The 13335-nt window shown below is 40.6% G+C and overlaps 1 protein-coding gene across 2 annotated transcripts in view; it reads right to left on the minus strand.

Annotated features, from left to right (window-relative positions):
• lmx1bb (LIM homeobox transcription factor 1, beta b) overlaps positions 1-7654 on the minus strand; it is a 42038-nt gene extending 34384 nt beyond the window's left edge. Inside the window, exons 1-3 of one of the 2 annotated variants that reach the window (XM_044027080.1) lie at positions 7257-7654; positions 6786-6908; positions 6281-6467 (exon numbers count right to left, since the gene is read on the minus strand). In XM_044027080.1, the coding sequence (XP_043883015.1) occupies positions 6281-6467; positions 6786-6855 (257 nt within the window). In that variant the 5' untranslated portion in view covers positions 6856-6908; positions 7257-7654. Of the gene's footprint in view, positions 1-6280; positions 6468-6785; positions 7047-7256 lie in introns of those variants that run through there. The other variant, XM_044027079.1, reaches the window with a different exon arrangement.
• Between the last annotated feature and the right edge of the window lie 5681 nt (positions 7655-13335).

Here is a 13335-nt window from a genome sequence, read left to right on the forward strand (position 1 = left end):
AGCTACACCAGGGGGAAGAGACGGAGAGTAAATTCAGAGAGGCTGACAGCCTGCAGTGATTTAACATGGAGGTTAGCCCCAAATACATAGCCCTGGCTTCATGTTGATGAATGGATAACGCGATCCATCACGTTGTTTGCAATTAAACACAGACGCTAGTTTTCGCACACTTGCCGCGGTGCTGGATCGGGGACCTGACAGATGTAAATAAATTCCGTCAAAAGCCAATTTTAAAAATTGTATCGCCGCGATGCAAGGGGAGGGCAATAACAACAAAACCCACATGCGCACGGATAATGAAAGAATCCAGTCAGCTCTACAGTGTGTGGGCACAGGAGGTTTCTCCTATTTTGATAACAGAGAATATTGGGGCAGGATCTGGTAAACAGGACAGACAGAGAAGGATGAGCCAGCGCGCTGGACCCTGCCCTCCCACCTGCAGAGCTCACCGGCTCAGGATGAGAGGAGAAGCTGGGCAGGAATCTGCAAGTGCTGGTTAAAGTAATCACATTGGTCTCACTGCATCTGATCTGCAGTCTAACAGACTTCCCAACAGTTGAATGAGTAAATAAAGTGCCCCGGGGGACTCCCGCTGGAGATGGATTACCACAAGGGTGCGCACACAAAAGGAGCCAAAACCCCACAACCCGATATGAGTCGGAGACAAAAGCCTGGAGCTGGACCTCGACCAGGGAACCGGTACACTTTATTAATCTCATCCTAGACTGAACCCCCCTGCTTAGTGAACTCATGGATGGACCAGGTAAAAACGCGTCCGTGTACTGTAAATGTGAGTATATGTGCGCCCCCCGCTTGAGTGCACAGACCACATAAGATGACTCTCATGCTCACTTGGCTGTGGAGGCCGGGTCTGGAGGCGACTAAGGGCCGTGGCATTCTGCTGCCCTGTCCCACCCCGGCCCCCTTTCTTCCCTGTTTCTGGGCCCGACACAAATAAAGGGATTAGGAGCCCCTGTTTCCGTCAGACCCTCCATTCAAGACAAAGCTCTGACCGGCTTAGTGTCACACTTAATGATAAAAGTGCAAATCTCTCTCAGTCACTTTGGGCAGGAATTGGGGACTAATCTCATTTGATGAAGATTAAAAGAGGGTTTTAAAAAAAAAACATATATATATATATATATATACATATATATATATATATATATATATATATATATAAAAAAGAAATGTGTACAAAAACCTGTAGCACTGAAATTCAGACATCTAACGTGAAATGTACCAAGAATAAAATAAATAAAGAGAGAACGTGAAAAAGAGCTCAGATTAGCGACAAAAAGGGAAAGGAAGCAAGCGCACACACACACGTGTGCCCACACCCTCACTAAAACCTTGGGTGTATTTAGACAAACACACTTCTCTGCCCATTCCCATGCACAGCTAGAATGTGGAGCGAGAGTGCGAGAGTAAGCCTTGGGCACACAACAGTCTGAATGCAGCACTTGCCACTATGATGCCAGTCCTCTCTAGTGTATCTGTGAAAAGCCTACGTGTTGGAAAAACATTCCAGAGCGGGATCACATATTCACAGCCGGGGCCAGCAGCGGAGGCCGTGTCTCAGTTTCTCATGCACGTTTTGACCGGGGAACGCCCGGAGAAACAAGCGCGGGGCGACGTCCCAACTACGGAAGCAGAGAGGGGACAAAACACAGCGCCACAGAGAGATTTCACTCTCCAGAGTTAAAGAAAAACAAAAACGTGTAATCTAGCAAATTGAAACTGAAAACATTCGCTGGTGTTTGTATTACTCTTTGCAGTATTTCATCGTTTTAGCCAAAATCTAATTTGTAAATTGCATTTAATGGTTTGTGGTCGCTTTTCCTTTTTTTGTGTGTTGTTATGAAGAGTTGTCGTGCTGTGAAAATAAACCTGAAGGCCCGGGGACTTGGAGCCAGTAATGAAAATCTCGGCGCTCTCTCTCTCTCCACCGTCACTGATTAGCATTCCCGATTGACTGACATGTCCCACTGGCTGCCTAACAGCCGGCTTTAGGAGATGAGGTTAAATTGTGGCTACCAACAAATTGTATGCTTGAGTTCCTCTGCACCCCTCGCGCTATCATCCAGTGTAATGTGAGCACACCAGGCAGATCCCACTCCTCCCCTGCTCCACTGCTCCACGCTCCCCCCACCCCAACACAAAGCCACAGAGACCTCTTTTCCACATCCCTTGCCACCAGTCTGGCTTCTAAAGTGGTGACGGGCATTACCGCGGCTGAGCCTCTGTGGCTTCCCCGTAGCGTCCTGCAAAGTGCTTTGTGTTCCAACTGCCGCCGCCGCTGCACCCACACACTCAAGGAGGTTTATTTATATAAAAATAAACCTCTGTGAAATCACCTGATCTAATAACGCGGCTTCACTTTCGCTTAAAGATTTATTGGCAGCATCCAGAAAACAGTGGAGTGAACACAAACGTGCGCTAATTTAGCACTGAGATTTGTGGGAATCAGAAATAGGGGACATGCAACAGGTCTATTAATGGGTCCGAATGTAATGGAGAAAGAACAGTTAGCAAGCCATGAGATGACAGATGATGCATCCTAGTCTGCTGCTGGGACAGGCCGGGCCATGTTGACATAGAACCCAATACTTCCTTACTGAGAAACCAGGCCAACTTCAGCTATAGCTCCTCGCCGAGCACTAAAAAGCTGAAGCAATATTATCCAGCTCAGTGTTTCTGCCGTTAGATTTGTCTCTCTGTAGAGGTCTTCTTTTATTTACATAAGAGCAGCGGCTAAAGGCGCATATTTGTCCTTTTGAGGGAGAATTTTATTTAAAATGTAGAGTGAAAGTGAGAGAGTGGTGCACAAAAGAGCACACACACACAGTTAAAATGCAAAAATGATTGAATGGCTACTCAGCACAAAGGGCAGCATATTTTTATATCTATATATATATATTTATATTTTACGCACATGAGTGTTCACAAAGTGCCAGGCCACGTGGGAGTGAGTGAGTGAGTAAAACACACACACACACACACACACACACACGGGTGAGCTAACACAGAAACCCAGTCGTCAGCACCAATCCTGCACACACACACACACACACACTGCAGCAGCAGCAGCAGCGTCCCAAGCCCAGCTAATTAAAAAACAACAATTTCACAGGAGGGCACTCCAAACAGTTCTGAAAAGCACCTCTCAGCACACTGGGGGATCGTCCAGCACACACAGCCGAGAGTGAGACAGGTTCTCGCCGCAGATCTCTCGCTTTTATGGCTTCATCGCTGCTGTGTGTGTGTGTGTTGTTTTTTTGGACTCCACACACCGCCGTGACCTGAATTTTTAATTCAAAAATCTGGACAGAAAAAAAAGTAGGGATTTTCATCCACACTTTTCAGGACGGTGTATAATATTACAATTCATGTTGTGGTTAGTGTGGACGGCAGTCTCTAACAAGGCAGTCCATTATAAGGGGTGTTGTCCAACACTTGAGTGGAGTGATAGGCCTTATTACATGGCCACTTTGAAGGCATCTGTTGGTTAGAGGGAAGCTCCCTCTGGGGAAAAGATCTCCCTCTTTCCTAATGATGCATAATTGACCTCCCAACACCAGGGCACAACAAACTCTCTGAGGGTGGTGTAATTCCACTCTACCTTGTACATACCACCCGTCTCGTTGGAGCTTGTTCCTTCCTCAACAGCCACGGCTCCCGTCCAAGTGACAGCTCTGCCCCGTTCTGCCTCTACTTCTAACCAGACATGCACAGGAATATCTAATTCTCCTCTTCTAATATATCACTCCACTATTTACTGTACGCGTTTCTGAGGAAGATGTCAAAAAATAAAAAGAAAATGATTCACAAAGTGCCAGAATGCAAATCTAAAATCACCGAGCTCTAATAACACAGCATACAATTGTTTTTTCTCCCCCGTCTGCACTTAAAACCTGGTCCAAAGGTGTGAAAAACCACCGCTTGCCAATTCCTTGATTTATTATAGCTAAGTGAGAGCTGATTACAGGGCATGAATCAGTTGCTGTAGGAATGTAATTAGGCACATAGACGTCTGTATGGCCAGGAGCTCTCGACGCAGCCCAGAGCAGTTTGTGGGCTGACAAATGCGTCTTAAATGGGTGTCATAAAAGTCAAAAAGGTGCCAATTACATCTTTAAGTATCCCGTCAATTCAAAAGGAATAAACAAACAAAAAAAAAAAAGACATGTCTTTCTATGTGTGTGTGTGTGTGTGTGTGTGTTAACCTCACAGGGGTTCAAAGAATAAAAAAAAGGGAAGAATTAAAATATGAGTTGAATAAGTGTGTGTGAGAGCCGGACAGCGCTCAGCAGGTTGTTGCGTCTTGGGCTGATTTTGGAACTTGCCACACAAGAAAATGGGGGTTAAATCCAAACATGGTTCCAGAAACAAAAGTGCCAGGAAAGGAACACAGATCCTGGTCCTGCCTCCATGTTTATCTCTGTCTTCATCTCTTAAATTTAAGAAAAAAAAAAAAAAAGGGACAGTGCTAAGTGAGGCATGAGAGCGAGGTTCCCTCTCTCTCTCTCTCTCTCTCCTCTCGCTCTGTCTCAGCTTCTCTCTGAGCCGTGACGCCGTGACTCTGGTATCCCTGAGTTACTGCTATGAATTTTCCATTGTTATCAGTCGACTACACTGCCGTCACAGAGCTGCCCCGTGAATGGCACGCACGGCCGTGGATGTAAGTCTTTGTTTGCGGGGCGAGGTTCCTCGCCGAGAGCCATAATGTCCCAATAATCGAAGGAGAATTGATAAAAAAAGGCTGGAAAACGCAGTGACAGGCGTGGAAGGAGGAACACAGGGCAAGGGCAGATTCCTCCCAGGCCCCAAACACAGCAAGCATCAACACTGCAGCACCTTCGCGTCACAACTGATCCCAATATACGGACGTATAAGTGATAATTCACTGATTTCTCTCCCTGCACTAACAATGGCAGTCGTGCAAAGGAATTTAACGGGTGAAGTTATTTTTTGGTTTGTTGTCAAACAGGCTTTGATTTTAAAATGTCAAAACCTTATTGTGATTCACAGCAGAAGCTAATCCTGTCTTTTTGCATTTATACTTTGATAAAATGGCAATAATTGTGTGCTGTTTTTTATTTTTTTATTTATGATGGTTATTTTTTTTTAAATACATTTTTAAAGTTGGTGTCATTTCAGCAAATTATCACAAGACTAATGTGTGTTTTTTTAGGATCCTACAACATTATTAATGCCCTTACAACAAATGTGTGTGTGTGTGATGTATAAAAGGCTGAAACTATATTTATTTGTACATAAATAAATCCACATTAACTACAGACTCAATTTCTATGAAGTAAAAATAAGAGAAATTTTTTTTTGTTGTAATCGAACCTTTAAAAGGCCAAATGCAACACAATAAAAGAAAATAGCATTAAATAATATGTATATATAGTAATACTGATAATTGTAATATAAAATAATAAATGTTTATAATAAATCATAAAACATCCGTTCATGCAAATAAATAAAATGAATAAAATCTAAAAAACAGAGGAGCAATCAGCCAAATTATTTCATAATAAATGAATAAAGTCGAATCTACACGCGCTGTTTTTTTTTTTACTTTTCTCGTGGACGATGATTTGAATGAATTCATTTATTTTGAATTCATTTGACACCTGTGCGCAAAAGACGCAAATAAGTGACAGTGAGCGGAATAAATAAACGGGCCTGCGTGCGTCGTATGTGCGTCTTTTTTTTTTTCTCGTGTCCGTGTGCGTGCGATAAATTCAATATTCTTCCGCAGAGATAAAATATAGTGCGCAATAATACAAAATATCGTGACAATAATAACGCGAGCGTCAGTGAAATGTCGGGCTCACTTTTCTGGAACTTTCATCATTTAAAAAATGCATTTTTATTTCTTTTAATAATCATAACAATTAAAATATTTTTACGTTTTTTTTTTTTTAATAAACTCATTTAAAAAGTGTGTGTTTCATTTTTCACGTGACGTTAATCTTTTAGAATGAAATCACCACAAGTGGGGAAAATGACAGCAGGTTCATTTAGAAGTGCAATTCGCATGTTGAGGAATATTTGATCACGTTTGTGGCAAAAAAATAAATAAAATAAAATTGAAATAAGACTGGGGTGGATGCTGACGACACACACACACACACACACACACACAGAGAGGCCTACAGGCCAGCCACAGCCATCACACAAAACCTTCTTTCTTTTCTTTCTTCTTTTAAATAAAATCACTGCACACCAACCAAAGAAATGCAGAAGGAGACAGAGTCGCTGCTCTTACTGTTGGTAGTCGTGTTTGCAGTAAAGTTTCCTTTCTCTGAAGTAGCAGCTGGTGGTGAGAGGCTGTTGACACACGGTGCACTGCAAACACTCCTCGTGCCACGACGAGTCGTTGACTCTCATCAGGAAGCGGTCGGAGATGGGACGCTGACATCCTTCACACACGCACGGATGATGACAATCGCTCCCTGCAGGAATACAGGAGGAAGAAGACGGGATGAAGGAGTTTTTGAGGGAACAGAAAAGGAAGCTCTGGATCAGACGCGGTCAAAGGCCCGAGTGTCCTGTGACCTGTCATCATTCACGTGTTTGTTTTGTTTTTGTTTCATTTCATGTGACAACACAACGCTACATTTGTCACCACTGTGCACACTTTAATTTGACACGAGCAGAGTGGGGCATGCACGCAGGAATGACGTGTGTAATAATAATAATAATATTTATAATAATAATGATAATAATGATAATAATAATGATAATAAGATGGAGGAAAACGGCAGACTTACCGAGCATGACTCCGAGCGTGGCCTGTCCCGATCGCAGCGGGTGATCCTCGATTTTTATGCCGTCCAGCATGATGCAAGTGTCGGACTGTTCTCCCGCGGAGAGGCGCTCCAGTGACACCAGACCTGTTGCAATATCCATAAGAGAGACGGTGAGGCGCGACAACAGGGGCGATCCTCTCAGATCAGTTCAGTGTGTGTGTGTGTGCGTGCACGGACAGGGCGACCTGTTGAAAGCGACCGAAGCTGTGAATGTGACAGAGAGACAGGGAGAGGGAGATAGAGAGGGAGGGAGAGAGAGCGAGAGAGAGAGAGAGAGAGACGACTACAGCTGCTGCTGTGGGACAGAGCTCCTAAAGTGAACTGTAAAGTCAATGCAAAACAACTGGAGTCTGACGTTTCGAGGATGATTCCCGCGGTGTCACAGAAACAGAAAGCAAACAACAAGCGAGCGAAAAGGTCTTCAGCAGTCACCTGTTCTGATCAGAGGCGCGAGGACGCTTCTTCTTCTTCTTCTTCTTCTTCTTCCTCAGGCCGACGGAGGAAGCAGCTGGAGAAAAATGTCTGCAAATGTCGTCAAGGAGGCGCGAGATGTGCTTTCAAAGTAACACCAAACAGCACCGGCGCACCGGAAAAATGGCAGGAGAAAAGTTGTCAACAAATCCAGAGCTGAGTGTGTGTGTGTGTGTGAGAGAGAGAGGGAGAGAGCGAGCGTGTGTGTGTGTGTGTGTGTGTGGATGTCCCGGCAGTGTGTTCCTCTGTCGCTGCAAAAACTCTGAGCTCGAGATTGAAGCGAGTGGATCCTCCCACTCCTGCATGCATGGCTTCACTTTTTTTTTTCTTCTCTTCGTTCCCCCATTCACCGCCATTGGGATGCGATTGGAGCACAGTGCAGTAACACACACACACACACACACAATAAAAATAACAATTATTATTATATTATGATATAATAATTGTTAGATTTGTATTGTATTGATGTGTTAGATTGTATTAAATATTTTCTGATACAATACTACATTATGTGGAGAGTTGAAGAAATCATTTGAATACTAATAATAATAACATGGGTAGTAATGCAAATATGTCAGTGTGTGTGTTGTTTCTAACATAAACACTGACCTTGTCAGGACCAGTCGTCCTCGTGGAGACTAAAACCCGGTCCTAATGAGGCAGAAGCTCATTCCTGAGGAAGTGGCTAAGATTTGAAACGTGTTACATTTAAGGTAAGGCTATTATCTGGTTGTGGTTAAGGTAAGGGATAATGCTTTGCATAGGCTGTCCAAATTAAGGGAAGTCATTCATTTAAACATTATCCCTTAAAGTCCTTTAAAGAACTTTAAACAAGTGTGTGTGTGTGTGTGTTACAGCATTCTCTCTACTCTTTTGTGTATTGTTTCTGGATGAAGCTGCTTTCAGCTGATGCACCTGGCGATCAGTGGTGATAACAGCGCTCTGTCTGTCTGTCTGTCTGTCTGTCTGTCAGTCTGAGGTGGACAGACACTGCCAGCAGGTCATAAAAGAGCAACAATGGCCAAAAAGAAAAGGACAGTCAGAATAATGGTCATTTTTTAATAATGATAATGATTCAGGGATTATTCTACGGGATTATATCAGATGTAGACGAGCTCGTGTCATCGGCGGATCTTTGATCTGAGGCAAGAAAAATTACAACGGCCGTCTTTTAAAATATAATATAATATAATATTAGTAAAAACCTTTTTTTAGGACTGATCAGTTCTGTTTTTCTCATAATTTGATAAAGACGTTTACAAATAAATAAACTAAATTGTGCAGTGTAAAATCACACGAAGAGGCAGATTATCATTCAATAATATATAATAATACCAATCATAACAATAACAATAATAATATATAATAATCATACAACACAAAGCTACACAGCTACAGGTCCAAATAATATCGAAAGGACGGGACACGTGCAGCAGCACCGAGATGTCTTTAAAGGCACGTGACTGAATTATTATTAGATTATATTTGTTGTTTTAAAAATAAAAATAAAAAAAAGACTGTGAGTAAATCTCAATAAAAATAAAGATGGAGGTGTGAGACCAACATGAAGACAGTCACGGATTTATAGCTTAATGATAATAATAATATTACAATAATATTAATAATATAGTAATAATAATAACATCACTAATAATAATAATAATAATAAATATAAAGACACTATTTGTCTTTTCTCTGTAAGACAATAACATGATATCCAGATGTTGTAAAGATGGTTACAGACAGAGTGTGTGTGTGTGTGTGTGTGTGCATGTGCATGTATGTGTGTGTACCTTCAAACCACAGTCCCGCGCGCGCGTGCTGTTTCTGATGTCCTTTGTGCAGCATCAAGCCTGATGACCTGTAGCCCAATTTAGGGGGGGGAAAAAAACAGAGCAGAGATTGTTGGCGCTGCCCTCTATCGGCCAGAGACGGAACAACACCGCCGGTTGTTTGGTCTGACACAGACGCGCCGGGATTTAAACGACCACACACATTAAAAAAAAAACCTCCACGGAAAATGGATATGATTCTATCTTTTTTCGTTCGACACATTTGTTTTTTGTTGAAATGAATCCACACCTGCCACTCATGAAGTCATCCACCTCCGGCTTAACTCTTTTTTTCCCCTCCTCCCTCCTCCTCCTCCTCTTATTTCCACCACTTCTATCAGCGTGAGGTCAATTACCTCCGCCTCACACTAATATTGGATTATCTCCCCACTAAGCAGCATTATGAGCCGAACACTATCAATACTACATAATCAATGCTTTTTAAAAAACAACAACAACATATAAATAAAGCCTCCCCCTCTCTCTCTCTCTCTCTCTCTCTCTCTCCCCCGGCCTTCCTCTCTTCAGCAGTTATTGGCTGGGTCACGTGAGTGGAAAAGGGACATCAAACATTCATTCAATAAATCAATCCGCCAACTTTGAGCCCGCGGTGTTTTTAATGAGGCCCTCCCTCGCCTTGTGGGAGGCAGCGCGAGGAAAAGGCTGCAGCAGGTGTGTGTCTCCCTCTCACTCACACACACACACACACACACTCACACACTGCTGCCTAAAGTCAAACATTGTAAAGTAAGTATAAGCAGAACTGTGTCGTCCATCGGAAAGGTAAGATACACCAACTCCTCCTCCTCCTCCTCCTCTTAATGCTCCACTAATGATAGACTTCACCCTCCTGCATCACTGTGTGTGTGTGTGTGGGCTGCTGTTTGTTTAATAATGACTGTGCGGATGTGGAGGGAAACAGAAATAAGGAAGACAAAATGGTGTCGAATTATGAGCGAGAGAAATCAAATGATCTCGCTGTGTATGAATTATGAAGTTAAAAACTCATCTTTGTTGATATGAGACCCGGGGAATTAAGAATAAATGACAACACACACACACATATATATATATAATGTTTGTATAAATAATGTTAAATATTGTGTCATTACCTATGTTTAAATTCCTGGTTTATTCTAGTTATAATTACAAACTTGACTTGATTGTAAATCAGTAAATGACTGACTCCACTCGCGGTTTCATTCAATTAAAATTTCAATCAATCTAACAAATGTAGACGTAAATGTATGGATTTTTTTTTTTTTCATATTCTTTATATCCATTTACGCCTCGCTGTTGTCATTCATTTTTCAAGAGAGAGAGAGAGGGAGAGAGCTGCAGCTGCATGTGTCAGTCAGGCCTCAGGCTGCAGCTTCATCATCACTGCGTCAATGTGTGTGTGTGTGTGTGTTGGGGGAGTATAGAAGTATAATATCCGACAACGTAAAATCGTTACGCACACGACGTAAATTGTTTGGGAGACAAGAAATGCGCGTATCTAATTTCAATAACCGTTGATTTGTCTGATTTGAAATGAGAACTATTTTACAGTCAAAGGAGTTCCATCTTCTAATGACTTTGTTTTTATATAAAAGGTTCTCGTGATAATAATAATTATATTCATTATTATAAAATCACAAACACACAAAGGAAAAAACAACAGCAGCAAATCCTCTCTGCTCGAGAATGAGAATAAAAAATAAAAAATGTGGATTTACGGTGAACACGCACGCACGCGCTCTCGCTGCTCACGTGTCACGGCACCGACACTCGCGTTATCCACGATGTCATTGCCGAGTCCTCGTGTTTTCTCTGCAGTTTGTTTTTTATATATTATCATTATCATTATTATTATTATTATTGTTGTTGTTCATCGTGTGTGAATATTATTGTCACACAGCGTGATTTTTGCTCCACAGGCCCGCGCGCACATCTGATATTTGTCATTTAAAGAAATGCGTAAATATGAGAGATATTTCCATCACACACACACTCCTGTTTTCTGTTCTCCAGCCTTTACGCACGTGCCCCTTCTTACACAGACAAAAACATATGATAGTGCGGGATAATCCCAACTCCCCGAGGATTAAGGCAGACTATAATGCAGCACTGTCAACGCGGGGATATAGATTTGTTTATGTTCTGATTTATTGGATTCAGGTTTTTTTTATTATTATTATTGTATTTCTTCTCTTCACTGACAAATGTATTGATTGTTTTGACAGATGGGCTGACAGAGGCGCGCGTGACAGGGAGCTGACACCAATGTGAGTCTAAAAAACTGTTCACCTGGAATGTTATTATCATGGCATAGAACAACACAGCTATACAGTATCTAATGTGTGCATACAGATGTATATAATAGGAACAAAAACATGCTGATATTATTAATGTTATTGACTTAAAGAGAATCATAATGTACGTAATGAACAGTTAAAATCTCCAAAATACTGCATCAGATCTCAACATTATTTAAAAAAAATAATGTAAAAGTCCAGTGCGTGATAATTATTATACTAAATACACTAATGAATGTAATACTTTTTTGTTGTAGAAATGACCCGATTGTATGAATTGTTTTTTTCAGCTCCATTTTAAACCACCATGTTTCTACTTGAGCCCACAGAGGACAAACTAAACTAATACACGGTTTGAGTTTCGATGCAAACTGAAAAAAAAACTACATAGTTAGGGAAGAGTGAGGTAAGGGATATTTAGAATATACGAAAAAAAACAAGGAAAATAAACAATACATTTTATACATTAAAAAGTGAATAATGCCAATTTTGTGGCAGAAACTGTGAGGAAACGTGAATAATATCAAAATAAGCACATGGAAAACATCATTTTCTGTTGTTGTAACTCTACTTTTACATTTTTTCTTCGGTCACATATTGAGTTCATTATTATTTGTTTTTAAATAAGTCATGTGAAAAAGTAATTTATTTTACATTTAATGCCATTTTCGGGTGGAGGAGGGGAAAAAATCCTGAAAACATATCATCACTCTTCACTTGACTGAAGCAGAAGCAGAAGCACCTTATCTCATGTATCTGCTCCTCTCCTCCACCGACTCTCAAACAAGCTTAGGTTGATCAAACGCAAAACCCCCCTCCCGAAAAATAAACATCATCTGAATTACAACAGCACCCCCTGCTGGACCAGTGTACGCAGTACAATTCACTGGCAAACCTGAAAAAAACCTCACTAACCGAGGAAAACACTCAAAATCTGTCACATCAGGTGAAGAAAAACAGTACGTTTGTATAAAGATAATAATAATAATAACAATAATAATATTCTTTCTTTTACTTACTTACACATGATAGGTTTTTATTTTCAGAACTCTTCTTCTTACACTCATCTAGATTATGTTTGGATCTTTTAGGAAATAATTACCTTTACCACATGTAGAGTCCAGTATACACTGCTGATCCAGTGTTGTCTTATTAAATATTACTAATAATAACATGTCTTGAAACCTTTTTTCACTACCTATTAATAATACTTTTACTTATACTAGTGTATAATATGACTTGTATGTGTCGAAAACACATTAGGTTTGACTTTTTTGGTTTTTATGATATATTAGTACTTTTATTTATTATTGTGGTGTGATTTTGTTTTGTAATAATCATTTACTGCAGTTATTAGTCATTCACTCCTGGGTAAATATGTGCACGTTATTTTGTATCATGTAAGACAAAAAAAAAAAAAATACAACACATCTTTGCATACGAGCAAAACGCCCTTTAAAAGTATTTCTTTCATTGATTCAAATCCTTTGATTTAATGTTTTAACACATTACTTGTAAAGATGTTCTGCTGAGACATTTTAATAAAATGTTTGGTGAAAATCTGATGATTCTCTGAAGGATTATATTCTGAGAATTTTTTTAAAAGGGTTGTGAAAAGTTGGAGAACAGATGGTACACTGTAAAAAAAAAAAAAACCCTGTTATTTTTACGGTAAAAAACTGGCAGCTGTGGTTGCCAGAATTCGACCGTAATAAATACGGTAGAACTTTTTCTTACATTACGGTAAAAGGATATGAGTACTGCTGATTATATGGTAAAGGTTGGAGGTTTATGCATATTCTACCATATAAATAACATTGTTTTTAATTGAAAGTAACAATATTTTGCCATATATTTAACGTGAAAATACCGTATAACTAAAGGCAACATAAAATACTACTTTATTTAACA

Source organism: Solea senegalensis, linkage group LG5 (genome assembly GCF_019176455.1).
Source record: "Solea senegalensis isolate Sse05_10M linkage group LG5, IFAPA_SoseM_1, whole genome shotgun sequence".
Lineage (NCBI taxonomy): Eukaryota > Metazoa > Chordata > Actinopteri > Pleuronectiformes > Soleidae > Solea > Solea senegalensis.